Source organism: Trachinotus anak, unplaced genomic scaffold, assembly GCF_046630095.1.
Source record: "Trachinotus anak isolate AG129_WGS33_773 ecotype Australia unplaced genomic scaffold, CSIRO_AGI_Tana_v1 ptg000001l, whole genome shotgun sequence".
NCBI lineage: Eukaryota > Metazoa > Chordata > Actinopteri > Carangiformes > Carangidae > Trachinotus > Trachinotus anak.
This window is the reverse complement of record NW_027273852.1, coordinates 4,446,733-4,471,605: the sequence shown is the minus strand read 5'-3', so window position 1 is coordinate 4,471,605 and position 24,873 is coordinate 4,446,733. Positions and strand designations below refer to the sequence as shown.

At 41.2% G+C, this 24,873-nt stretch overlaps 1 protein-coding gene across 2 annotated transcripts; it reads left to right on the top strand.

Annotated features, from left to right (window-relative positions):
• Window positions 1-494: 494 nt before the first annotated feature.
• Window positions 495-24,633, top strand: ranbp2 (RAN binding protein 2). 2 transcript variants are annotated; one of them, XM_071500934.1, is made up of 30 exons: window positions 495-755; window positions 2,292-2,359; window positions 2,461-2,572; window positions 4,715-4,867; window positions 5,139-5,369; window positions 5,521-5,663; window positions 6,008-6,203; window positions 6,325-6,465; window positions 6,659-6,818; window positions 7,012-7,193; window positions 8,262-8,461; window positions 9,312-9,435; window positions 10,125-10,286; window positions 10,733-10,870; window positions 11,439-11,570; window positions 11,755-11,982; window positions 12,098-12,181; window positions 12,691-12,832; window positions 12,952-13,046; window positions 13,137-17,583; window positions 18,100-18,177; window positions 19,353-19,529; window positions 19,992-20,078; window positions 20,228-20,403; window positions 21,019-21,268; window positions 21,728-21,817; window positions 21,943-22,097; window positions 22,208-22,481; window positions 22,565-22,920; window positions 23,517-24,633. In XM_071500934.1, the coding sequence occupies exons 1-30, from the start codon at window positions 684-686 to the stop codon at window positions 23,820-23,822; spliced, it is 9,159 nt and encodes a 3,052-aa protein (XP_071357035.1). In that variant the 5' UTR covers window positions 495-683; the 3' UTR covers window positions 23,823-24,633. The 2 variants fall into 2 exon arrangements, with proteins under 2 accessions (XP_071357035.1, XP_071357081.1); XM_071500980.1 differs by lacking the exon at window positions 18,100-18,177 and having other exon boundaries at window positions 496-755.
• The last annotated feature ends 240 nt before the right edge of the window (window positions 24,634-24,873 follow it).

Sequence of the window (24,873 nt, the reverse complement as noted above, 5' to 3'; positions counted from 1 at the left end):
CTGGTCAAGTGTACCCAGGAGAACTGGTGCTGTTTTAAAGACTAATGGTGGTCACACAAAATAGTGATTTAATGTGTTTATTTTTCTCTTTACTGCACTTTGTGAACTTAACACTATTTTTAAGAATTCTTGTTCATCCTCAAGTGCCTAAAACTTCTGCATATTTTATTATATCATTTTATATATATATATATATATATATATATATATATATATATATATATATATTATTTTTTTTTAATATATGCATGGACATACAGATTTAACTAAAATTGAAATAAAAAAAAACAATTATAAAGTGTAGACCAACTGTTTCTCTGGTGTTTGATTGGGATTATGCAGAATAGATATTAGTAAAATTATATAATTTCACCAGATACAAAAAAGGGTTCACCCTGACCTGCCCCCCCCCCCCCCCTGAAAATAAAGTGCGTCACTGTGCGTCATACTTAATACTCGATTCTCATTGGTTAAGGAGCCAGATTCAAGAAAGCGCACAACCCATGTGACCCTCTGCCATTTGATGGTAATGAGACTGCGCAATATCATCATGAGCAGTTAACGCTAAGGAGTGACAGTCGAGCTGATATTAACATCAGTTTTTTTTATATATATATTTTGTGAATTCCTGGTATTCTATGCACCTTAGTCCGCCGTTTTAGACGTAGTTGTTTTTGGAAGCCATGCGGCGAAGTAAGGCTGAAGTGGACCGCTACGTTTCCTCCGTGCAGAGTTCCTCTCCCTCACTCAAAGAGGTAAGTTCAACCGGCGGCTAGCGTTAGCATGCCGCTGCCATCATGTCAGCCAGCATGTGTCAGCCTGAACACCGGGTTCAAAGAAACGCTGGCTAACCTTTAAATTACGCGGACGTTAAATCGCTTAGCTTGAATCAGGTTTTTCCGTGGACGCTCGGTTAACCTTCCCCCGGTTAGCAGCGCAAACAAACCGGCATGGTAACGCCTCGTCTTGTCCTCCCCTTTATGCCCGGAAAATGCGCGGCAGAGGGTTGTTACAGCAGCGCTAGCCGACTAGCCCTGCTAGTTAGCCACGACACAGTCAGATAATTAGACCACTTGTTCGGTTAATACTGGTTTTATACGTTGGAAACAACATGGCCGTAATGTCCCTGTCAACCGTCAACCGTTAACCGTTAACCGTTAACTCGTGTACGGCAGCTACAGGAAACAAACCTTATTCACAAAGCTGCTGTCATTTAGCCCAACTGCTGACCAGACTGTGCTTAAACAGAAGTTACTGCACTCGTACATAGCTAACCTAACTTCAGTATTTCAGTAAACAGTGTCTGAATCATTAGGTCGTATGGCACCGACACTAAGAAGGAGAACAGGAGCCGCATTTAGTTTGTTTTGCATCACTATGGAGTCAGAAAGACGAGAAACAACTTTATACAAAGCACTTTTCTTCACAAAGCAAAGGGCTTTGTGAAGAAAGAAGAAAAATATACAGCATATAAATGTAAATAAAAACCAACACAGGGATAATTAAATAACAAAGCTGGGCTGATCACAGCAACATGTTAAAAATTCATAAAGAATGTTTTAAGATGATAAAGATGTAGTGTGTCTGGCCTCAATGGTGTGAGCCACAATCTGGGTGTCACCTTTAATTACTAGCTGAGTCAGAGGAATAACCAGGAGATAGTGACAGCATTAAAGAAACTGCTAAATAAAAAATAAAGAAAATTAAAAAAAAACTGATTCCACTGTGGGTCTTGGTGTAGAGATAGCAAACTCCAGGTGAGTGGGTGACATTATACTACCTACAACCCAAAACAACAAATATTTCTCTTGTCGCCTATGAAATCACTTCAAGTCAAACATAAAAAAAAGACACAAAAAATGCTCAAGTTTCTCAGATTAAATGATCAGACCATCTGTTTACTTCATTATCTTAATGTGCAAAGTTAAATTATTCCATTTCCTGGCAACCACAGAATCTAAAGAAATACCTGGTACCGAAAGCAAGAGTTCAGTTGCGTACCATGCGGTGTAAAAAATGCTATAAAGGAACAAGTACCCATGTAGGTTTTAAACCTCAGAAAGTAGACGTCGGCAACACTAGCTCAAGCCTGGTGGACAAGGAGGGTGAGCAGTAAATCATAAGTGGGGATAATCCTACAGCCATGTTTGCTAAGAAGTTGTTTGCTTTTACCATGTCAGGACAGAGGGGTCATTTGTATCTAAGATAACACCTTCCAAAAAGACATGATTAAAAATATGATAAAAATGACTCAAAATATGACTGATATTTGTCCTGTTTTCTTTCCACAGAAACCAGTCAAAGGGTTTTTATTTGCTAAATTGTACTTTGAAGCAAAGGAATATGAACTTGCAAAAAGGTAAACCACAAGCTTTCCTGTTGTTGACTGAATGTGTTATTGCTTCTCTAGATGTCTCCGTTATATTGACGGTAATTTTGCTTGTTTCGTGCCCTTCCTAGACATGTATCAGAGTACCTCAAAGTCCAGCAGAGGGATCCGAAAGCACACAAATTCCTTGGACAGCTCTACGAGAGAGAGGGAGACATCAACAAGGCAGTAGGATGTTATAAGGTAGGAAAAACATGTCACTGGGGAATAGAAGTGCAAAACAAAGCCATCGTGAAATATGTATAGCATGATGTGCTTGTAGACGGGTCTTCCAAGTGTTTTAATCAAAGTCTGCTTTATACCCTGCTTTTAATGTAATAAATTCCAGGGTTTGTCGTTCAAAGTCTGGCTCTTCCTTTATATCCACATGTGAAAGTGTCATTGGATTAGTATGAAGGAGTACATGGTTTAAAATGCTCCTTGTTAACTACCCTCACTCTGGTAAGGACTTTACCCAATGCCAGTTTACAGCAGGTGGTTCGTAATGGAGCCTAATAGCCATACATTTAAATGGCTTATGTCAAGACAGCCAACTTTACGGCATGGATAAACTCTTACCTCTAGCTGTCGTTCGAGCTTATCTGGCTGCCAGCATCTGATTCTCTAAACACCTTAACTCTATGCAGTTCCTTTCAGTTTCTTTTTCGTTTAAATGTACAGACTCTTAAGTCGGACTGTGTGTTGGTGTAAATGAGTTCCTGTCTATCAGGTTATCCAAAACACTTTTAAAGTTCTGCCATTACACCTCATAGAATGTGCAGAGCTGAAGAAATTCAATGACAGAGTTATGCTAATATGAAGAGATCTATTTTAAAATGCAAGGTTGGTACAAGGAACCTACTTTAATTAATGGCAGACCAACCAAAGAGATATTTGGGCTTTATTAACACCTGCGTAGGGAGAGGAAATTACACAGCTGTCTTTTAATTTACTTTCCTATCAACCATTTCTTTCACATACCATAGGGTTTTAGATGTGTTTCCTACCTTCTTTCACATCAGTTCTGTTAAATGTGAAAGTTGCAAACACTAGAAATGTGTAGGTAATCTATCACAGCGAACATTTAATGCTCTTTATTTGTTTTGTTTTCCAATATGGTAGTGCATTCAACTCTCTCAGACAGGTTATTAAATCCAGAAGACACATTTGAACATTTTCAGGCTTTTACTTAGGCTTCTGGAGGGCTGTAGGTGTGCCGAGGATCATGTGACATAGGTTGTTTCTTGCATGTTAAAGCAGTCAAATCATAAATCACAGAGGTTCTCAGCAAAATTGAATGCACCAGCAGTAACACTTTCTGACAAAGTCTCATTCACACCTGTTGACCATGTTACAAAAATATAACTGACTTAATAGAGGCCACTGTGGTGCATCACCTATCTCAAACAACTTCTAGGGGGTCTAAGTTTATTTATTTTTTTTAATATTCTACAGAACTGAAATCAGTCTGGAGATGTAGAGCATGCACTTAAAAATGGTCAGAAGTAATGCTTAAGAGTGTAGAAACTATAGGTATGGTTGGAAACTCATGTTAGGAGTCTTTTCCTCATACACCTTTATTTGGGTGGGACACCTAGCTTTAATTGGAACCTCACGGTAATCATGAACATCATTAGCCCATGTGCAAAGTCAGTATTGGGGCCCATCCAGGTATTAATTACTATTGGCTAAATAAACCCTGTTAATTTCCAGTCTTTTTATTGCAAGTCATTGCACTGCAGCTGGATATACCAGCTGTGAAAAATGCTGTTGTTAAAACACTGGGTGAACCACAGAGCGGTATGACTATAGTCCAACATGCTGCTGGCAGTCTGCATCTTAAATAAAACCACCCCCAGACTGTATTAAATTTAAAAAAGAGACATTTCATTATCAGAGTGTGAGAAGGAGGAGGAGGTGTCAAGTTTTTAGTCTCTGTTATCACAAAATGTGGAGACAAAAGATAGAAGCATATGATGCAGATGGTAGGATTCCTAAAGTAAATAAAATCAAGAAATAAAATTACATTGAAGTCAAGTCAGTTTTATTTAGCCCCAAATCACAAATTAGCCTCAGAGGGTTTTACAAGTTTCACATTGTATGAAACCGTCTTTCCTTTGATTCTTGAGTCATCATGTTTATTCATTAACTTCATTAGACTTCCCTCTCCTTGGTTTCCCCAACATGTGACTGAGGTATAAATAAAGTAGCCATCCTACTCGTCCTTTCTCGTCTTTCCCGCCTCTTTCAAGTTTTGGAAGTGTCTTGTTCTTGGATTGATCACATGTCTGCAGGCTTTTGTCCAAACTGACCCTAGTATGCCTTCATCTCTGTGTGTGTCTGTAGCGGTCAGTGGACCTGAACCCAGCCCAGAGGGACCTGGTGCTGAAGGTGGCTGAGTTACTGGTCAGTAAGGAGGAATGTGACAGCAGAGCAGAGTTCTGGGTGGAGAAAGCTGCAAAGCTGCTGCCAGGAAACCCTGCAATCTTCAACCTGAAGGTGAGGCTTCTTTTCTTCTGAATCTCCAGTATGACCTCTGTTATACACCGCAGCTTTAAACCGTTGAACACATCTAATATCACAAGTGTCAAGCCTATTGTCTCCTCACTCTGTTGCATTGTTTTAAATTTAATCTGCTTACTTTTCATGAGCAGGACTTTGTCTGCAAGTAATGTGTAGATTAAATCCAGGAACGAGGTGCATATTAGTCAAAAAAGTGGAAAGGATGCCACAATTATTCTTTTTGTTTTATCTGTGCTGCTTCATCCAGGAGCATCTGTTGAGTCGTCAGGGTCAGCAGGGATGGAACCGATTGTTCGACCTTCTCCAGGCCGAGCTGGCAGCAAGACCTGGTGATGCACATGTGAACGTGAAGCTGGTCCAGCTGTTCTGTCAGGATGGTCGACTGGACGAGGCCGTCAAACATTGCCTGGCTGCTGAGAAAAGGGGCATGCTGAGCCATAGTCTGGACTGGTACACGGTGGTGGTGCGCACACTGCAGGTGAGCATGCACAAAAATTTAGAAGGCAGTAGTTATAGTATAGTGTATTTGATATGGTAGGACAAGTATACTTTTTTTTTTTTTTTTAAAGGTTCTTCAACGCTAACATGTTTAACAAAATAATACTAAAAATTGATGACTTTTCTTTCAGGAATATCTGGCTCAGCCCAGCGTATCTAGCAATGAAAAGATGTGTCGGCGTCTCCAGAGGGAGCTCCTATTGGCCCACTGCAGCCTGCTGAGAATCACACTGTCTGAGAGCATCATGCAGCCCAGTCGTGATGCACTCAGAGGGTAGGTCGTTTTGAGGTCTTAGGGTGTTGTATGCACACACTGTAGACAAGCTGTATCTGTGAAATCAAATCTAAACCTAAAGTTCTCTGTTTTCATTTTTTGATTTGTGAATTTCCCACCCAAAGACTTTTTTTAAAACAGCCCTTTAGTCACAATTCTTTTTTCAATAAAATTTTTATGCTTACAGAAGACATACAACATTTATGTATTTGCTTTATCCGATTTATAAAAATTAGCTGTTTTTTTCCACCTTCCAAGTGACCATTTGTTTTCATTCATTCCAGTAAAACATAACTGCTGATAACTCTGTACTGTATATTAAAACTGTTTTTGTGTTTGTGTAGTTTTGACCAAGCTATGCAGACACTGAGCAGCGTTGCGGGCCGCCACGCAGATGAGCTTTGTGAGGTGTTCGTGGAGATGAGAGGTCACCTCTACCTGCATGCTGCCACACTGCTGTTGAAGCTGGCACAGGATCGTGAACAGACCTGGAGGGTTGTCATTGATCTGGCTGCACTGTGCTACCTGCTGGCGTACCAGGTACTGACACACCAAATGACAAAAATATAGCCAGTACCTGTCTTCTAGTTAACTGCCTGTCGGTTTGTTCTATAGTCTTTGTTGAATATAGACAGCTTTTGACAGTTTGTCCTTCTACCAGGTCCCCAGACCAAAGCTGAAAGTGACCAAAAGAGATCAGTCAGCCCCACAGCTCCTGGAGCTCCTGGCCAATGATCGACAGAGTCAGGCTGGACACATGTTGCTGAATCTGAGCACTGATTCATCCACCTTAATCAGAGAGGTCTGTCTGTGTGTTGTGAGTCAGTTTAGTCAAAGGTTAGCTCCAGGTTTTTAACCTGGAATGAAGTACTTTATGTGACTGAAGGACATATAATTAATTTAATTTTGCATGTGTAAAATAGTTGACATCAAAACAAAATGTGATATTTCATACTTTTAGACGGACATAATAATTTTATGTTGTCTGTGTGTAGGTGGTGGAGGCATTTGGAAACCGTAGCGGTCAGGACTCTCTGTTTGAACTCCTGTTTGGACCACAGGCCTCCACTGGAGCTTCATTTATTGCCAACGATGACATTCGTTCCATTAACACCACAGCTCCAGAGATCTCTCAACTGGCCAAATGTGACACTGGTACAAAACTAATAATCTGACTATTGCTAGTACTTAAGTAGCTAGAAGATCTCTCCAGTTGTTTGTTGTTTTCCCCATTTCACTTTTATTTTTGACAGACTTTAGTAAGATTTCACTTTTCAGATACCCCTATCAAGTCCTCTTCATTCTCGTTTTGTGTCATTTTGAAATAACTGTGGTGCCTCCTCTGTAGGCTCCATCCTGCTGCATGCTGGTGACTTGCAACATCTGAGCTGGTTGGGACTGCAGTGGACTCTTCTGGGCCAAAGACCGGCCCTGCGTGACTGGCTAGCGCAGCTCTTTCCAAGGCTTACTCTGGAAACCTCCAAACTGGACACAAATGCACCAGAGTCCATCTGCCTGCTGGACCTGGAGGTAGGAGGAGTCATGTTGGCTGGTTTAATGGGTCCACGTAACACAGGATGAAGCTTTTCAGAAGTCTGCAGATAGTTTTTCACTAATCTCCAATGTTCAGGACATCCCAGGAATTTAACAAAATGTAGGAGAGAAGATTTAATAATGCGACCTCATTAATCCTATTTTTAGCAAGTGCATTAGAGCTTTCAAGAACTCACAATTTGTAAAGCATAGGATTTTTTGGATCACAGGTTTTAAGCCTTAGTTGAGCATGGCATTTTTAACAAAAAGTGTGTAGTGATAAACATGTTTGCAGCTCAGGAAAATGTCCTTTTATTGGTTCATGCACACTTGTGTGTAAGGGTTTATAGTAAGTTTTTTAGAAAGAGGTCTTGTTTTTTTTTTTCTTCCTCAGTCTCCCTAAGATGTAAACATTAACACATTATGTTGTTTGCTATATCATGTAAAGTGTATTGTTATTTATTTATGCATAATTATCTAAAATACTGAGTAGTACTTTCACCTGATAAATGGTAGTGTTCTGGTTGGGGTAGAAAGAACATCTAGTAATCTACAGTAACATAAAATAAGCTTATTAATGCTGACAACCTCTAGCTACAACCTGAAAACCAGATGAGCAGCAGCAGAAGATATAATAATCATTGATTGATATTGATTATGGTGACATATTGAAATTATTTTTACTTTTACACCTGTTTTTTTCTCCACATGATATTCCATCCATATATTCATTCATTCATATTATGATTCCGAACTATGAAATTAATAAGCTCAATATATTGATTTGATGCTTAAAAACTTTATTAGTAACTATATTTTAATGTGTCACTATAAGCTGATCATTTCTTTAGAGAAGAGTCCCCACTCTGAGCAACAAAATCACTCTTTGTTGTTATGTTGAGTTATGTTATAGAGTTGTCTTTTCATTCACAAAGTCTTGGGCAAAGTACAGTCAGCAGCTTAGAGAGAGGAAATGAACCAAGAGACAAATGTTTGTGTAAATTTTGGGGTTTCTTCCTTCAAAATGTAAACATGTCTGTCTACTGTCTTGCTTTTCCTCCTCAGGTGTTTTTACATGGTGTAGTGTTCTGTAGTCATTGCCAGCTCCAGGAGACGGCGAAGATCAGCAGTGGAATGAACCAGCAGCAACATCAGCAGCTCTATGAGCCTCGCTGCCTCCCTCTTCCTCTCCTTCGCCTCTTGACCACTGACAGACAGAGGGAGTGGTGGGATGCTATCTACAGCCTCATTCACAAACGAGCAGCGTGAGTCTGAGCACACCTGTGATCCAGATGGGATAAGGCACTCAAAGACAAAGTCACTAACCAGGGTTAAAGCAAAACATAGAGTATATTTCCCAAAATATGAGTAGTTTAAGCGATTATATCAACCACATGCAATGTAATGGATATGATCGCCCACCTTTGCTTACTTAAAAAAAAATTGACATTTTTTGGCTATTTGCAGAATGTCCCACAATACAATACTTAAATTATTTCAAGGTAGGCTTTACAGTGGATTAAATTCAGGTGTTGATTTCTGCTGTTCCTAACTTTAATGTTGTGTTGTATTTATGTGTGTGAAACGGTGTAAGCTTTGAAACACAAGGCTTCAGAAAATATTGTGAGAATTAAGTTGAATCAAATCAAAATCTGCTATTGAGACAGCGCTCATGGCAAAGTTTGAGTGCATTATGCAAATAAAGAATCATTTCGCAATCTGCCTGTCATAGTTTTTGACTCGCAGTCTGAACATTGTCAATCCTGCAAAATTTAAATGGTGATGCCAGTAATGAAAGTTAATGTATTACTTCACTGAATTGTTAGTTTGGCTGTCAGCTGTCAGGCTATGTCTCACGTAGACCTTTATCAGTTACTGATGAATATACCCACTTAAGCTTCAGCAATTTCCCCAAAACACTTACATTGAACCTCTTTGTGTCAGTGTCAAAAAATATTTAAACAGTAGGTGTGGGCACAAACACTAAGTGGAACAGTTGGGTGTCTGGCAGCTTGTGGCAGAAGTGATATGAACAGGTCAAAACAGGGTTCTCATTTTAGTGTAATTATTATGGAGTCCAAATATTCAGTGGCTTTGTTGTGTGTTTTCTTGCAGCCCTAGCATGTCAGCCAAGCTACGGATGATTGTGCAGCATGGACTGAGCACTCTGAGGGCTGGAGAGAAACATGGGCTTCAACCAGCACTGGCCATCCACTGGGCTCAGTGTCTCAGCCAGACGGTACGCGCACACACACACACACACTTACACACTTGCTACAAGCTGTGTCATTCTTGTGGTCAGGCCCTCATGGAGAGTTTTCTTGACAGATTTCTAACACTGATATAATTGTTCGATTGCATTTAGAATAAATAAACTGGTTTGACTTTAGAGTCCTTTGTGTGCTTAAATGGATTTAAAAGTATGCCAAATTCAAATTCACTCAAAACACTGTACTTGCAAACTTAAAATGTGATTGACATCTAAATCAACAGATTAGTGTATCAAAAGTTCTTGCCCTGCCTTCACACTGTATGATTGCTACTGTACTGCAGTAGGAGAAAAGCATCAGTTGTGTGGGTGGCAGTCATGCACACACAGACATTCAGCACAGACAGAAAAATACCACTGAGATAACTCAGCACCTTGCCAGATACTGCGCAGTGACACACATGCCTTTACACCTGTTCCTTTCTGTCACTCACTGTACAACTGCTAAATGTGATCAACTTTGAGATGTCCAAACAGACACATGTGCTGCCTCTCTGACTGTGGACATTTGTTTTGAGTAGTATTTGCAACTGAAGAAACTACTGCTAATGCACTGATTTTCTTACCTTTATAATATTATCCCCACTGCATTAAGCCAATGTGGCTGGCTCACCTTTTCTCTTTGTCATCTGGCTGTGTGTGTATGTTTAATAACACAGGGTGATGGAGTGAACTCGTACTATGACCAGAAGGAGTACATCGGCCGCAGTGTCCACTACTGGAAAGTTGTCCTCCCACTTTTGGAAAAGATCAAAAACAGACGCAGTATACCCGAACCCCTCGACCCCCTCTTCATACACTTTCCCTCCAAAGACATACAGGTTAATACAGTACTCATAGTTTCTTTTTATTATATGAGAGTTAGGATAGAAGTTGGGTTGGGTGGCTGCACCTTGTCCCTTCTCATTTCCTGAGGCAGTTTAGTCATGAGTCTAAAGATTTTAAGGCTTTGCCTCCGAATGACATCATCTTTGAACTTTCCTCTTGTAGGCTATTTTTAATTCAGTCTTTTATATTTTCATGAATTATGAATATGAGTGCTTTATCGTTTACAGCTTGTTGTGTTGCTTTTCTTAGTTTATAATTACTTCATTAGTATGGTCTTTGTCTTTATTTAAGAATGTAATAAATAGTTGTTAAACAGGTTACACAATTTATTGACATTTTTTAAATCAGTCAGCAGTCTTGTATGTATGGCAGAGCGTGATGAATCTTAGGATTTTGGGTTTGACTCCAACTTAGAGTTTATGTCTGTGTCCCCATTCAGATTTCTTCTGTGAAAGGTTATGAAGAGGAATTCAAGATAGCATATGCGACTCTCCTTGACATTGAAGGCAGGACAGAGGAGGCCATAGCTACCTTGGAAACCATCAATAACATGTCATCCATCTGGCATTTGGCTCAGGTAAGTCATTGGCTTCTACACGACATAAGTGAGATAAGTTATCAGGTTTACTTGATCCAGCTAGTGGCTCCAAAGTCCCTTTAAAAACAGCAATAATGCCACCACAATCATCAATGCATGTCTTAGTAAGAGCAGAAACATTTAAGGAGATTAGGCCTCATAAACATGCATTTGCCATCTTGGGAGCTGTATTAGCACCAGTCCTTATAGTACAGATGTAGATATGATTATTCTGATTTTTCGTATTAATGAAAACTATGAATCAGTTTTTGTTTGTTATTCAAGTCCAGTTTAATACATTTTGATGATTGTGCCATTGGAATAAAATGACAAAGTAGGTGCAGTTGAAAAACCATGTTTTATCAGTGCCACAACAAGAACTTAAGCACTCCTGTGTCATGCATGTTTGTTTTTTGATTTTTGGTCACTGCAGCCCTCATTGTTTGCTGCCTTAGTGCAGACAGAGTTGCTTGTCAGAGAATGGACCAGTTCGCCAACATGTGTACACACCTGTGCGTGTGCATGATTTAGTTTTTTTTCTCTAAAATGTCTTGTGTTTCCTTGGCAGATCTACCAACGGCTGTCAGAGGAGGCCAGCAATGGGGTTGAGGAGACCCAAGACAGATGCATCACGTTCCTGAGAAAGTTCAGGAACTACCTGTCTAAGATCTACAATGCCAATGTGGACGACATTGACAAGGTAATTTTTTGACCCTTTATAATTTCAAAGGAAAAACTAGTGACTTAAAATTTCACAATTCATGTTTAATGACACACTGTTTGGTGATTGAGTTTAGCATGGTGGACACAGGCCATCCTTATGCTTTTACTCGTAAACATAATCACTGTAGCAGTATAACCATTGCCTACATTTTTTGTCCCAGCTGCCTGTGTCCATGGAGGAAGTTGTGGACCTCCTGAATGATGTGAACCAGCAGCTAGGGGAGAGTGGAGAGGCCATGGATGAAGAGGAGGAGAAAGAGGAGGATTGTCGAAGAAGACCAGCTCACTCTAGCCCTGCTCATCCCACAGAAACCAGTGCCACCATATCCCACATCAAGTTTTCCACTCCCTCTCCTAACAAAAGCTTGGTCTCTCCTTCCAAACGACTGGTGGGTTGTTTATCAAGACCATCTGAGACGTATTATGTGTTTCCTTATAGTTATCATAGAGATTTTGATTCACCACACAAATTATTGACTTTTTATAATTTCCTCTGTCATTCAGATTTCTCCCAAGACACCACCTCATTGGGTGGAGGACCAGAAAAGTCTCCTTCAGATGCTGTGTCAGCAAGTTGAAGCCCTCAAGGTCAGGATTAGAGATTAAACATATTTTGATAAATTTATGTCCACATAACCTCACATGAGATTCCTCCCAAAAGGCTAACATTACAAAACTTTAAAGGCTAAACTCAAAGACAATAGAGTGGTCAGTATAGTACAGTATGTTGGCAATAGTTATGTACATTATGCTGAATTTATCATGGCATAAGGTAAACATGGACGAAGCAACAGTAAATCAAATGGGGGCAGATCAGAAATCAGGGAAGCTGCTTACGGGAATGTGATTAAGTATATTTAGAAAACAGGAGAAATTAGATATAAAGATCTGATTCTTATAATAGCATGATTCAAGTGAAGGCCTGGTTCTCTGAAAATAAAAATCCTAGGAACTGTTTGTTTACATTCATTAACATGGCAATGTCAGTGTAAAATGTTGACGCTAAATCACCATTGTATGTTAATTTTAGTGTGGGTTAAATGTTATGTATAGATGTGTCAAGTTAAGTTGCCTCTTGTTAAACTCCTTCTTTGCAGAATGAAGTTCATGATCTGAGGCACAACTCTTCAGGGAATGCAGGCTCCCCTCATCATAAGATGTACGGGGAGAGCTATGGGGCCGAGGGCCTACAAGAGCCTTTTACCCCAGTCCAGTCCTATCATGGTGCCCCCTTAACAGGTAAGCGCACAAGATAGAACCAAAGTACGTCTAAATATGAATTTGAAATTTTTCACTTAGTTTTTGACTTTGTTCATAAAATTGACAATCTTCATATTTATAATTTATCTTTCTTTAAGTTGCCACCACAGGGCCCTCTGTGTACTACAACCAGTCTCCAGCTTACAACTCTCAGTATCTCCTCCGCACAGCAGCAAATGTAACCCCCACCAAGGTAATCATCATCTAACAATGGTTTACATTAATAAACTTGCTTAGAGTACACTGAGTAACATTTGATTTTTTTTCTTCTCTCTTTACACAGGGTCCAATGTATAGTATGAACCGCATGCCACCTCAGCAGCATATGTATGCTTACCAGCAGCCCACCCACACACCTCCATTGCAAACAGCCCCAACCTGCATTTACCCTCCTCAAGAACAGGTCTTTGGTGCCCCTCTGCGATTTGAATCACCAGCCACGAGCCTCCTTTCCCCATATAGTGAAGAATATTATGGCCAGAGTGTAACCCAACAAACCACTAACCCTCCTCTACCTGAGCCTGGCTACTTCACCAAGCCATCTGTTGTCCCCGTTCAGCCACCAAAGAGCATAGAAGGGAAGCCAGTGGATTTTGGGAAGCTGTCCTTCAGCCAGCAGGCACCCGCTGAGGTCCCCAAAGTGCCCACTTTTGGAGCAGGGGCAGTTGCCCAGTCAACACCTTCAGCTGCTTTTAAATTTAACTCCAACTTTAAATCCAACGATGGGGATTTCACTTTCTCAGCCTCTCAGGCCAAGCACAGTGAAAGTCTCCTTGGTCTTCTTACGTCAGACATTCCCACTAAAACAGATACTGTTCCAGATAAGCCTCCAGCTCAGGAGCCTTCCAGCCAAACAAGCATTTTCACCTTCGGCACTAAAAGTGCAACTGGCTTCTCCTTTGAGTCTGCACAGAGCACTGGCACTGGAAGTCTATTTGGAAAGGTGGACCAGCCATTTAAATTTGGGGATGTTACCAAGCCAGTGTTTGGGTTATCCAGTTTTGCAGCAGAAGAAGAAAGGGCAGCAGAGAGTGACAATGACAGCACTCATGTTGAGGAGGATGAGGATGGCCCTCATTTTGAACCCATTGTACCTCTACCTGATAAGGTAGATGTAAAAACGGGTGAGGAAGAGGAGGAAGAGATGTTTTGCAACAGGGCAAAGTTGTATCGATTTGACACAGAAACAAAAGAGTGGAAGGAGCGGGGTATTGGCAATGTTAAAATCCTAAAACACAGCACTAAAGGGAAGGTCCGCCTCTTAATGAGAAGGGAACAGGTCCTTAAGATCTGTGCCAACCACTACATCACGGCTGATATGCTACTGAAACCGAATGCTGGCTCTGACAAATCCTGGGTCTGGAATGCCATTGATTATGCAGATGAAGAGCCTAAGCCCGAGCAGCTGGCCATCCGCTTTAAAACAGTAGATGAGGCATCACTTTTCAAAGCCAAGTTTGAGGAAGCCCAGAAAATTGTACTCAAATCGCCAGAAAAGCATGATCAACAGGAGAAGAAAGAGGAAACCTTAAAAGAGTCTGACTCACTGGCAGCCCAGTTTGCACTCAGAGAAGGGGAATGGGACTGCAGTGTGTGCTGTGTAAGAAATAAACCTACAGATATGCGGTGTGTCGCATGTCAAAGTGCCAATCCTAATTCTTCATCAAAACCAGACATTCAGGCTGCTGCTGAAACCAAAGCCAGTCCCTTTACCTTCAAATTTGGGACTGATTCATCAAAACCCAGCAGTTCTGGCTCTACATTTACTGGATTTGGTGCTTTTGGAGCTTCTATACCATCTTCATTTACATTTGGGACCAACACCTCAAAACCTGCTGATACAGTAACCACTGCATTTGGTTCTGGCTTTGGGGTTCAGTTTGGAAAGAAGCCAGGGCAGTGGGACTGTGACAAATGTTCAGCAAGAAATGAGGCCTCTGCAGACAGCTGTGTTTCTTGTAAAGCTGTCAAAGCTTCAGCTAAAACAACTGCCACAGCACAGACCACACCAGCTGTAGCTGCACCTGCAGCACAGCCCCCTATATCTGCAGCTGACTCTGGGTTTGGTGCCCAGTTTGGCAAGAAGCCTGGGCAGTGGGACTGTGATGTATGCGCAGTAAGAAATGAATCCTCTGCTGACAAATGTGTTGCCTGCAACAGCCCCAACCCTGCTGCTAAATCAACAGAGGGGGCTCCAGTAGTATCAAATCTGCCAGCAATGTCAGGATTTGGGGCTGATTTTGCAAAGAAGGATGATGCATCAACTGTTGATTGTGTTTCCTCCAAAGCCCCACATGAGACTCCTCCTTTAGAAGCCATGTTTGCCAAGAAAGATGGCGAATGGGATTGTGACATTTGTCTGGTGAGAAACAATGCCTCTGCCAGTAGTTGTTTGGCTTGTCAGACACCAAATCCCAATGCTAAAAGCACAACCAGTACTGCTCCCTCAGCATCCACCTTCAGCTTTACCTTTGGAACCAAGAGTTCCTCAAGTCAGCCTGCTGGGACTGGATTCACAATGCCTTTTGAAACTGGCAGCACTTTTCAGTTTGGTCAAAACAAAGATAAAAGCTCAGCTGCTTCTTTCAAGTTTGAAGCTCCTCAGTCTGGATCTAGTACCACAAGTGCTTCAGGTTTCTCTTTCTCAATGCCCATTTCAGCCAGTGGCTTCAAATTTGGCATTCAGGATACTGCAAAAGAATCCCCCTCAACTGATGATCTAACACCTCCATCAGGATCAGCCTCCAGTTTTCTTAAAAGCATAGCTGACAAACACAATGAGAATGAAAATGTGTCTACGTCCTCAGTTGACCAAACAGAGCAAGATCTAAATCCATTAATTTCTGGGAAAACGAATACATTCAGTTTTGCTGACCTGGCACAGTCATCTGGAACAGAATTCCAGTTTGGCCAGAAAGATCCCAATTTCCAAGGTTTCTCTGGGGCCGGTGAGCAGGTGTTTTCATCATTCCAGGCAACCCCCACCAAGGCAGATGCCTCAAATGAACTGGAAGATGACGGCATGTATAAAACAGAGGAAAATGATGATATCCAGTTTGAACCAGTGGTTCAGATGCCTGATAAGGTGGACCTGGTGACAGGAGAGGAGGATGAACAAGTTCTTTATTCTCAGCGTGTCAAACTGTTTAGATTTGACTCCGGCACTAGTCAGTGGAAAGAGCGTGGTGTGGGAACCCTCAAATTCCTGAAGAACAACACTAATGGCAGGCTTAGGGTGCTGATGAGAAGAGAGCAGGTTCTGAAGGTGTGCGCCAACCACTGGATCACCACAACTATGAATCTTAAGCCCTTGGCAGGCTCTGATAAAGCATGGATCTGGATGGCCAATGATTTCTCTGATGGAGATGCTAAACTGGAACAGCTGGCTGCTAAGTTTAAAACCTCAGAGCTTGCTGAAGAGTTTAAAGAGAAGTTTGAAGAATGTCAGAGGCTTCTTTTGGATATCCCCCTACAAACACCCCACAAGCTTGTTGACACAGGCAGAACAGCACATCTGATTCAGAAAGCAGAGGAAATGAAGTCTGGTTTGAAAGACCTGAAATTCTTTTTGACAGATGAGAAAACAAAGATAAAAGATGATGAAAACCAGGGAGATGTTACAACATCCAGTAATGTTTCAAGCCTTGTAATCAAGGCTCACAGTGAAACCACTGGCCCCACCTTGGAGTGGGATAACTATGACCTACGAGAAGAAGCTTTAGATGATACTGCTGACTCGTCAGTCTATGCCTCTCCTATTGCCAGTAGCCCCCTGAGAAAGAATCTTTTCCGCTTTGGAGAATCCACTGGTGGGTTCAGCTTCAGCTTCCAACCTGGCATCAGCCCATCTAAGTCTCCTGCTAAACTCAACCAGAGCAGAGCCTCAGTGGGTACTGATGACGAGCAAGATGTAACCCAGGATGAAGAGAGGGATGGCCAGTACTTTGAACCTGTGGTCCCCTTGCCTGACCTGGTGGAGATTTCTACAGGCGAGGAAAATGAACAAGTAGTCTTCAGTCACAGGGCTAAATTATATCGCTACGACAAGGAACTGGGTCAGTGGAAGGAGAGGGGTATTGGAGACCTCAAGATCCTACAGAATTATGACACCAAACGAGTGAGGTTGATAATGAGGAGAGACCAGGTACTTAAGATCTGCGCCAACCATTGGATAACGGCAGCCATGAAGCTGGAACCTATGAAAGGTGCTGAGAAGGCCTGGGTCTGGAGTGCCATGGACTTTGCTGAAGTAGGAGAGGGTAATATTGAGCAGTTAGCTGTGAGATTCAAGCTGCAGGATACTGCAAATACATTTAAACAGGTCTTTGAAGAGGCTAAGGTTGCACAAGGAAAAGAGGAACTCATGACTCCAGTGACATCTGGAGTTACCATATCCCAAGACAGTGGACATTCAGGATCTGCAAAGACTGCTACAGCTGTATGTGGGAAGGCAGCCATTGCTGTTTTGGAAGAGACCACAAAGGAACGTACAGAGCTTTCCCCTGAAAGTAAGCCATGTGCACCTGGGTCTCCAAGTCCAGTCAACACCTCAAAGACAGTGGTGTCTCCCCCTAAGTTTGTCTTTGGCACTGATAGCCTTCAGAAGATTTTTGGTACTCCTAAATCACAGTCTGAGACTGATGAATCTGCTTCTGGTTTGAAAGCCAAAGATTCTGGACGTCCTGCCAAGGCTTCACTTGCAGCACCTGCATTCAAAATTCCAGAGAAAGGTAAAAAAAAAAAAAACATCTTAATATATGTGAAATATTTGTCTGATTTTCTGTTTTACTTGAATGAATATCATGACTGTTTTGTTCATTTTATTTTTACTTCATTGTCTTGTTCCATCTGCATCTCATTGCTCCATCATCTTAGTTGACCCAGCCAAAACCCTCAACAGTTTTTACTAGGACAGAAATCGGATTAAAATCACAGATTTCCCATTTCATCCACATGTAGCCACTTTCTGTGCTGTATATTGTTTAATTTACTCAAGATATACCTGTATCTTTAGTAAAAATGAGTACAGTAAATGATCTACAGCAGTTTTTGGTGCTGCACATACTGTATGTTGCCTACCCATATATTGTCTAGTAGCAATAATTAGAGTACATATTTATATAATTCAGTCAACACACACTCATAGTGTTTAACATCTTTATTTGAACACTTTTGGCCTTGTTTTCTGATTATGATACCAACCTCACAATTAGTTTCTCTTCGCCCAACAACCCATCATCCCTTAGGGCTGGATTTTAGGCTTTTCAAAGATAACCCAATGGCTTTTTGGACCAGCACATCAACCACCCAATTTGAACCCCCAGGTACTCTAATCACTGCAGTGTGTTAACACAGGCTGTCACCTGGCTGGCCCTTACTACTAGAAAGAAATAACCTGGATGCACGGAGTGGAAAAAACATTGGAGCTAATGTATTGCATGTCCAGTGTGTGGAGGTGCAGTTTTTAATATACAAAGAGATAATGATAATAGCCAAGTAGCAGTAACACAAGATTTGGTTATAGTTAAAGTTGTACAAAATGACAGAAATATGTGCTTGATTTTTTTTTTATATCTACTAATTCATCAGTCATGGTTGAAGTAGCAAGTAATGCAGTTATATAATGTCATAAAGGGCTAGTTAATTAAATTGAGTTTAAAACTGTAATGAGACTTAAATCTATATTATCTTTAGATTATCTTTAGAGTGCCCTTAGTAAAAGGGGAGCCATCTTTACAATATTTCTCCTCAAAGCGCAAATGTCCAATTATGTTGGGTTAGACTTTTTCTCATCTGAGTCTTGAATCTAGATTGACAGTCCTAACATACCATACTGTGCTTGAATTCATAGGGGTGTAAAGGTTTTTCAGTGATGCTAAAATTGGTTTATGGGAACATGATAATGTAATGATAAATATGATTACATTTGGTAATGATGAATGACCAATTCATTAAACAATAGACTGAATCAAACTAGAGTTTTGAATCCTACCAGGCAAGTTAGTTAAAGTTAATGTCTATTGAAAAGTGAGCTGAGAAGATTCCACACAGAGTGTTCCCTCAGAGAGGAATGCACTGTGCAAACGTCACACACTCCATTTTTAGTGCAGGATGTGTAGCAACAGTGTGAAATGCAATTCCCTGTCCAGTCTGGCTTCTGCCAGTTATGTGCAAAGGCCAATTAGAGTTAAAGCTGAGGTATTTATGTGGTTTAATTTTACAATATCATGTGTCCAACATGTGGTGTAGCCTGTCAAATAGAATGAAAAAACACGGAGACATGCATACAGAAATGTTCTCCCCTAATACAAGTTGTCTCACATTTGTAAATCAAATGCATGCTGTTCCTTTTTGCTGTGCATGACTTTTTTGTGTGAGTGGAACTAACACCTTTAGTTATATTGTGAGTAAAGCAGATTAATCTCTGCTGTATTTCCAAGCAGTTCCTTACCTGCCTGCTTATGTATTGTTTTACATTTATCTTATCTGTGTGTCATAGGGCCCCCTCAGGCAGAAGGAGGTGGTGCAGGGTCGGAGGAGGACTCGGAAGTGGAAATTGTGTATGTCAGGGAACCCACTGCTGAGCAGGCAGCTTTAGCCAGGAAACTCCTGCTGCCGCTCACCTTCTTTTGCTACCAGAATGAACCAGGCTACTCCAGCGATGATCAAACTGATGGTAACTAACATATCAAACAAGAGTATGAAAATATAACAAGAGTATTGTAGTGTGACTCGTATAAGTTGTTAAATTTATATTTTTGCAAAATTTCTTTTTACATTTTCCACAGATAGTATTGTCAGCTTTTAATTTACTGTCAGCTCAGTCATGAATTTAAATATGAACCCTTAGTCCCCTTGGAGGGATAGAAAAGCTGTAGTGTTTTTGCCACTGTACTGTTTGATTAAAGAAAGCACACATTGCTCCTGCCTGCTCGACTACTGCATCTACATTCCACATAACCATCCCAAAATTTGAATATAGGAAAAATAAATGTAAATCAAATAGACATTCACAAGACTGTTTAACACTCATTCCACTGTCCAAGTCCAAGGTATAGAATCTAAATATCTTCTCTCAGCAAACAAATGAAATTTACACTAAATACTTGACTCATTTTTTTTTTTATTTTATTTTCAGACGAGGACTACGAGTCAGCAGTAAAAGCCTTGAATGGAAAGCTCTACCCTGATCCTCCCCAGAAAAAGGCTGCAGCATGTGGTGATGGTATGCATGTTATATTCTGCCACACAGTGATACTTCATTATGTCCAATACTTCACCCCCACTAGTCATTAAGTACCATTGCTTTGATTCAATGGCTATTGCTATGGCTGTACCACTCTCCAACCCTTTACTTGTGTGTACTGCATTCAGAGCCAGACTGCCAGGTGGTGTGGGAGAAGAAGCCGACACCGGAGGAGGAGGAGAAGGCCAAAAGCCTCCAGCTTCCGCCCACTTTCTTCTGCGGCCTGAGCACCACAGACAGCGACACAGACCACGACAAGCCTGAAGACTTTGAGACAGAAGTTCGCAAGGCACAGCAAGACCTGGTAACAGATACAGCATTTAGAAAGGCACTGAATTTTGTATAGATAAATTCGAGTCAAGTAAGCATAAAAGCAGACAGTGTCTTAAGGCTATGGATGTCTCGATCAAGTGTTTAAGGGTAGTAGCGTTACAGAGTGGAGGTTCTTGCCTCACAAGCTATTTTGACAAGAACTGACAGTGTTGTGCAGAGAGCTCACAAACCGACAACAGCCAAGTTTAATTTAGAACTGTCATCAAGTTACTTACAGAATCAACATTAATTAGTAACAGCTGATACAGTCTACTACCGGCGACATTTGTATTTATGTTTGTGTATTTCAACAACCTCAGTGTTGGAACTGAGAGTAATTCAATGCTGCACCCAAATTCTCTGGGCTATGCAGCAGCCGGTAGAATCTGGCTGTCCTGAACGAGACGAGTTGAAACACTAGTTGGCTGAGAGTACAGTGATCCATTAAAATATGCCCACATCATCCCCGATAGCAATCCTTAGAATCTCTACTAAATACAATAGATGGCACAGTATTCATGCATGTGGTCAGCTGGCAGTATTATGGTCAAAATGTATTTCTTGTGGTGAAGTTATAATGCGAGTTTCATTCCTAAATTTGTATTAGGATGCCCAGTTAAACAAAGCTGGAATGGCCTCCACTGAGGAGCCGACACCAGGCCCATCAACTAGCAGCACAGACACTGCAGGCAGCATGTCTGCACCTGTGGAGCAGACCTCAGACCAGCCAACAGAGACTCAGACTGAAGCTCCTAGCAGCAGCTCTCCCATTGACCTGTCGACAAAGAAGAGCCCAGAGCCAGAGTCCAACTCTGGGACTGCAGCTTCTACTGCTTCTACAACTACAACCAGTCAAGGTATAGACCACTTCCTGTTCTTCTCCATTAATGTAAGACCAATGCCCTCTGACTTTCTATCTGTTGAGTGTGGGTCTGCACTGTTATCTATCATATCAAAAATGTTCCTGCCAGCTTTAGAAACAAACCTCAGCAATCATCTCCACAGGATTAATCACTGATATTTTACATGTAATCACTGATATAGTGGTGTGTTGATCTGTTTCCCCATTTAAGTTTCTAAAACAATTGTTCAGAGTTCAAAGAGGTGTAATTTTCCAATATTTAAAAAAAAAAAAAAAAAAAGTGAAAAGCCCAAAAATGAAATCATCAGGGTAATTGCTTCACGTGATTTTTACACTGTTCATGTTGCTGTGTCCAACCCTTTGTCTGCTGGAGCTCTGCAAACAAACAGATGACGTAACCAAAAAACCATATTCAGTTCCATTCTGAAGTATAACTATGTTCCTCCCACCACAGACTCCTCTTCCTTTGGCTTCAACTCGCTCGGTGGCTTCTCTTTTGCTGACTTGGCCAAAAACACAGAGGGATTTGCATTTGGAACCCAAGGTTGGACTCAAAATTGTCCTTTCTGACAACATACTGTCTTGGCATATCTCTATTTGTCTTTACAAAGGTATCATTACGACAAAATTATATTTCAGTACATATTTATTGCTTTCTCTTTCATCTAGACTCCAACTTCTCATGGGCCAATGCTGGAGCGACAGTGTTTGGGCCTGCAGTGTCCTCAGCACCAAAAAACAATGGTGATGAGGAGGGCAGTGATGAAGAGGATGCTCCTAATAATGTGGACATTCACTTTGAGCCAATAGTGTCACTGCCAGAGGTAGCGTACACTGCTGAGTGCCCATGTTTTTTGTTATGTTTGTTTAGGCATCAAATTAAAGTTTAGTGAATGCAGACCACAGTTCATTGTGTTGTGTGTCTTTCTTTCAGGTGGAGACAAAGTCTGGGGAGGAGGACGAGGAAATCCTGTTCAAGGAGCGTGCCAAGCTGTACCGATGGGACCGAGACCTCAGCCAGTGGAAGGAGCGTGGCATTGGTGACATCAAGATCCTCTTCCATCCAACCAAACATTTCTACCGAATCCTGATGAGAAGAGAGCAAGTGCTGAGGGTTTGTGCCAACCACACCATCTCACAGGCGATGGAGCTCAAACCCATGAACGCATCAGCTAATGCACTCCTGTGGACTGCCACCGACTACTCAGGTACACACACAGTGTAGATATGAAGTCAGTTTCTGCGCTCTATCAGTCTGTCTTGGTTTCAGTTTTTCCCTTTGTTTTTCCAGACGGCGATGGCGTAGTGGAGCAGCTGGCAGCCAAGTTCAAAACCCCTGAGATCGCTGAATCCTTCAAGAAAACCTTCTGCGAGTGTCAGAGCCGATTGGGCCAAACCGGCAGTGATGCCTCGTGTTTCTCCTCGCCACAGATGTCTAGAGTTCAAGAGCACTCTAGAGACAGTAATCCACAGGTGTTCCTCAAAGTGTCAGCTGACGGTCAAACGCTAGGCACTATCACCATAGAGCTTTTCTCCCATATTGTCCCCAAGACAGCAGAGAACTTCAGGGCACTCTGTACCGGTGAGAAAGGCTTTGGACTGCGGGACTCCATCTTCCACAGAGTCATACCAGACTTCATGTGTCAGGTGAGGAGATCAGATGACCTCAGTTTCACTGCTGAATTAAAATATTAAACTTGTGCAGAGCTAGACTGAGTGATGTTTGCTCACTGGTGTTTACTATACATGTTTGTAATGATAGCACTCGTATATTGATCTACAACTAGCAAAACAAATTCCAGCAGATATTTTAGTTACCTTAGAGCTGTATTTGAATGGATGTGATTCATCTGATTGGGCCAGTGCCTGGAGTTGTACACATCATGTACTGGCATCTAACATGATCATTTAAACTGATTTCTCTTCAGTGAAAAATTAATGCACTGAGGAAGAAAAAAACAATATGAGCTTCAAAGTGCTTCTCAACTAATGTTTTTGATTCATCAATGTTCAAACAGCAGCGTAATGCTACCTAATGATATATAATGGAAATACTGCAGATGCACGAGCTTCAAAGTTGTTCAGATATAATTATTTGACTAATAAAGTACTAGAAAGTAGTAGAATTATTTTTATAATTCCATCAAGTGGACAACTTATTACTGTGTATCACAGAGGGAAGAATGTATTTTTCAGTAGATCTCCATTCAACATTACTAACAAGTTTTCTACTGGTCTTTTAGGGTGGTGACATCACAAACAGCGACGGCACAGGAGGCAAATCCATCTATGGCAACAACTTTGAGGATGAGAACTTTGATGTTCGGCACACAGGCCCAGGTATTCTGTCAATGGCCAATCGCGGGCGCGACACCAACAACTCACAGTTCTTCATCACCCTAAAGAAAGCCGAACACCTGGACTTCAAACACGTGGCTTTTGGCTGGGTCCGGGATGGCACGGATGTGGTGCAACAGATGGGAGAGCTGGGCACGAAGGGAGGCACGCCCACAAAGAAGCTGGTCATCACAGACTGTGGGCAGCTGTAGTTTTTTAAATGTTAAGATTAAGATCAGAGAGGCCTTTGGGTAATGATGTGTTTCCTGTGCAGTGCATACCCTCCTGCTACAACTGAATCCATAGTTATTAGGCATCTGATAATACCCATCATAGGACTACTGGCCAAAACCTTTCATCTTAGAAACTTGACTCCAGTACCCTTGGATAAGAAATTATTTTGCTTTATAAATTATTTCACAAATGGGAAACATGGTGTAGTACAATGTGGGGGAGGAGGCACTTGGAGCAATGTAATATGTTGTTGCTCTGTTGCACTTGCATCTTTATCTTTGTCTGTCAATAAATTCTCATTATTTGTTTATTTTGTGTGTATAATTGTACATTGACTTTTTTAATGTTTATTTTTGTTCTTCTGTCTTGCATGTGTTTATTTTGAATGTGCCGGTCCTCTTCATAAGCTCCACTTGGGTATTTCTTTCCCTTTTTGAAGAAGTCTTAACTTTAACTGAAAGGTAACATTGTTATTTGAATGCACCGGTTTGCAAACGTGCCCCTGCCTTTTCTCCAAATGCTGCCTCTGTGTACTTTTGACATTAGGGCTCCTCCAGTGATTTTTCATTGTGCAGATAACTGGGCTTCATACTTGCCCACATAAACTTGAGTCATCTCACTGTGTTGTCCTGTGGACGCAGGGTGGTTGGATGATCTCATTACATCTGGTTTGGATTTTACAAAGGCGATACATTATCATTTACGATGTTCACAATTACAATAGAAATGGTGCTTATGGTACCAAACTAGTATGATGATAAAGGAGAAATAAAGTTGCTTTACAAGGAATGGTTGGTTGTTGATTTTCTTCGAAATGTTTCATGTTTATCTTTGCTTGGTTCATAAGACTGTTACAGAAATGTCAACACATGCTGATTCTCACCAAGCATTCATGTTGAATCTGATACTGATTTTTTGTCCACATGTCAACAGCTTAAGGCAGAATAATTTCCTTCTCAAATTGTTTCATTTGAAAGATTCCGCACTAAGATTTTACATGCTCACTGCAGTATTTTTAGTGTCGGTATA

What these genes read in the sequence shown, in the direction of transcription:
- ranbp2 (XM_071500934.1), top strand. Translation starts at nt 684, where the DNA reads ATGCGGCGAAGTAAGGCTGAAGTGGACCGCTACGTTTCCTCCGTGCAG. An exon ending in ATTCAAAATTCCAGAGAAAG is followed by an intron (nt 17,584 to 18,099) that starts GTAAAAAAAAAA and finishes ATCATCCCTTAG; the next exon opens with GGCTGGATTTTAGGCTTTTC. An exon ending in TACCAGACTTCATGTGTCAG is followed by an intron (nt 22,921 to 23,516) that starts GTGAGGAGATCA and finishes CTGGTCTTTTAG; the next exon opens with GGTGGTGACATCACAAACAG.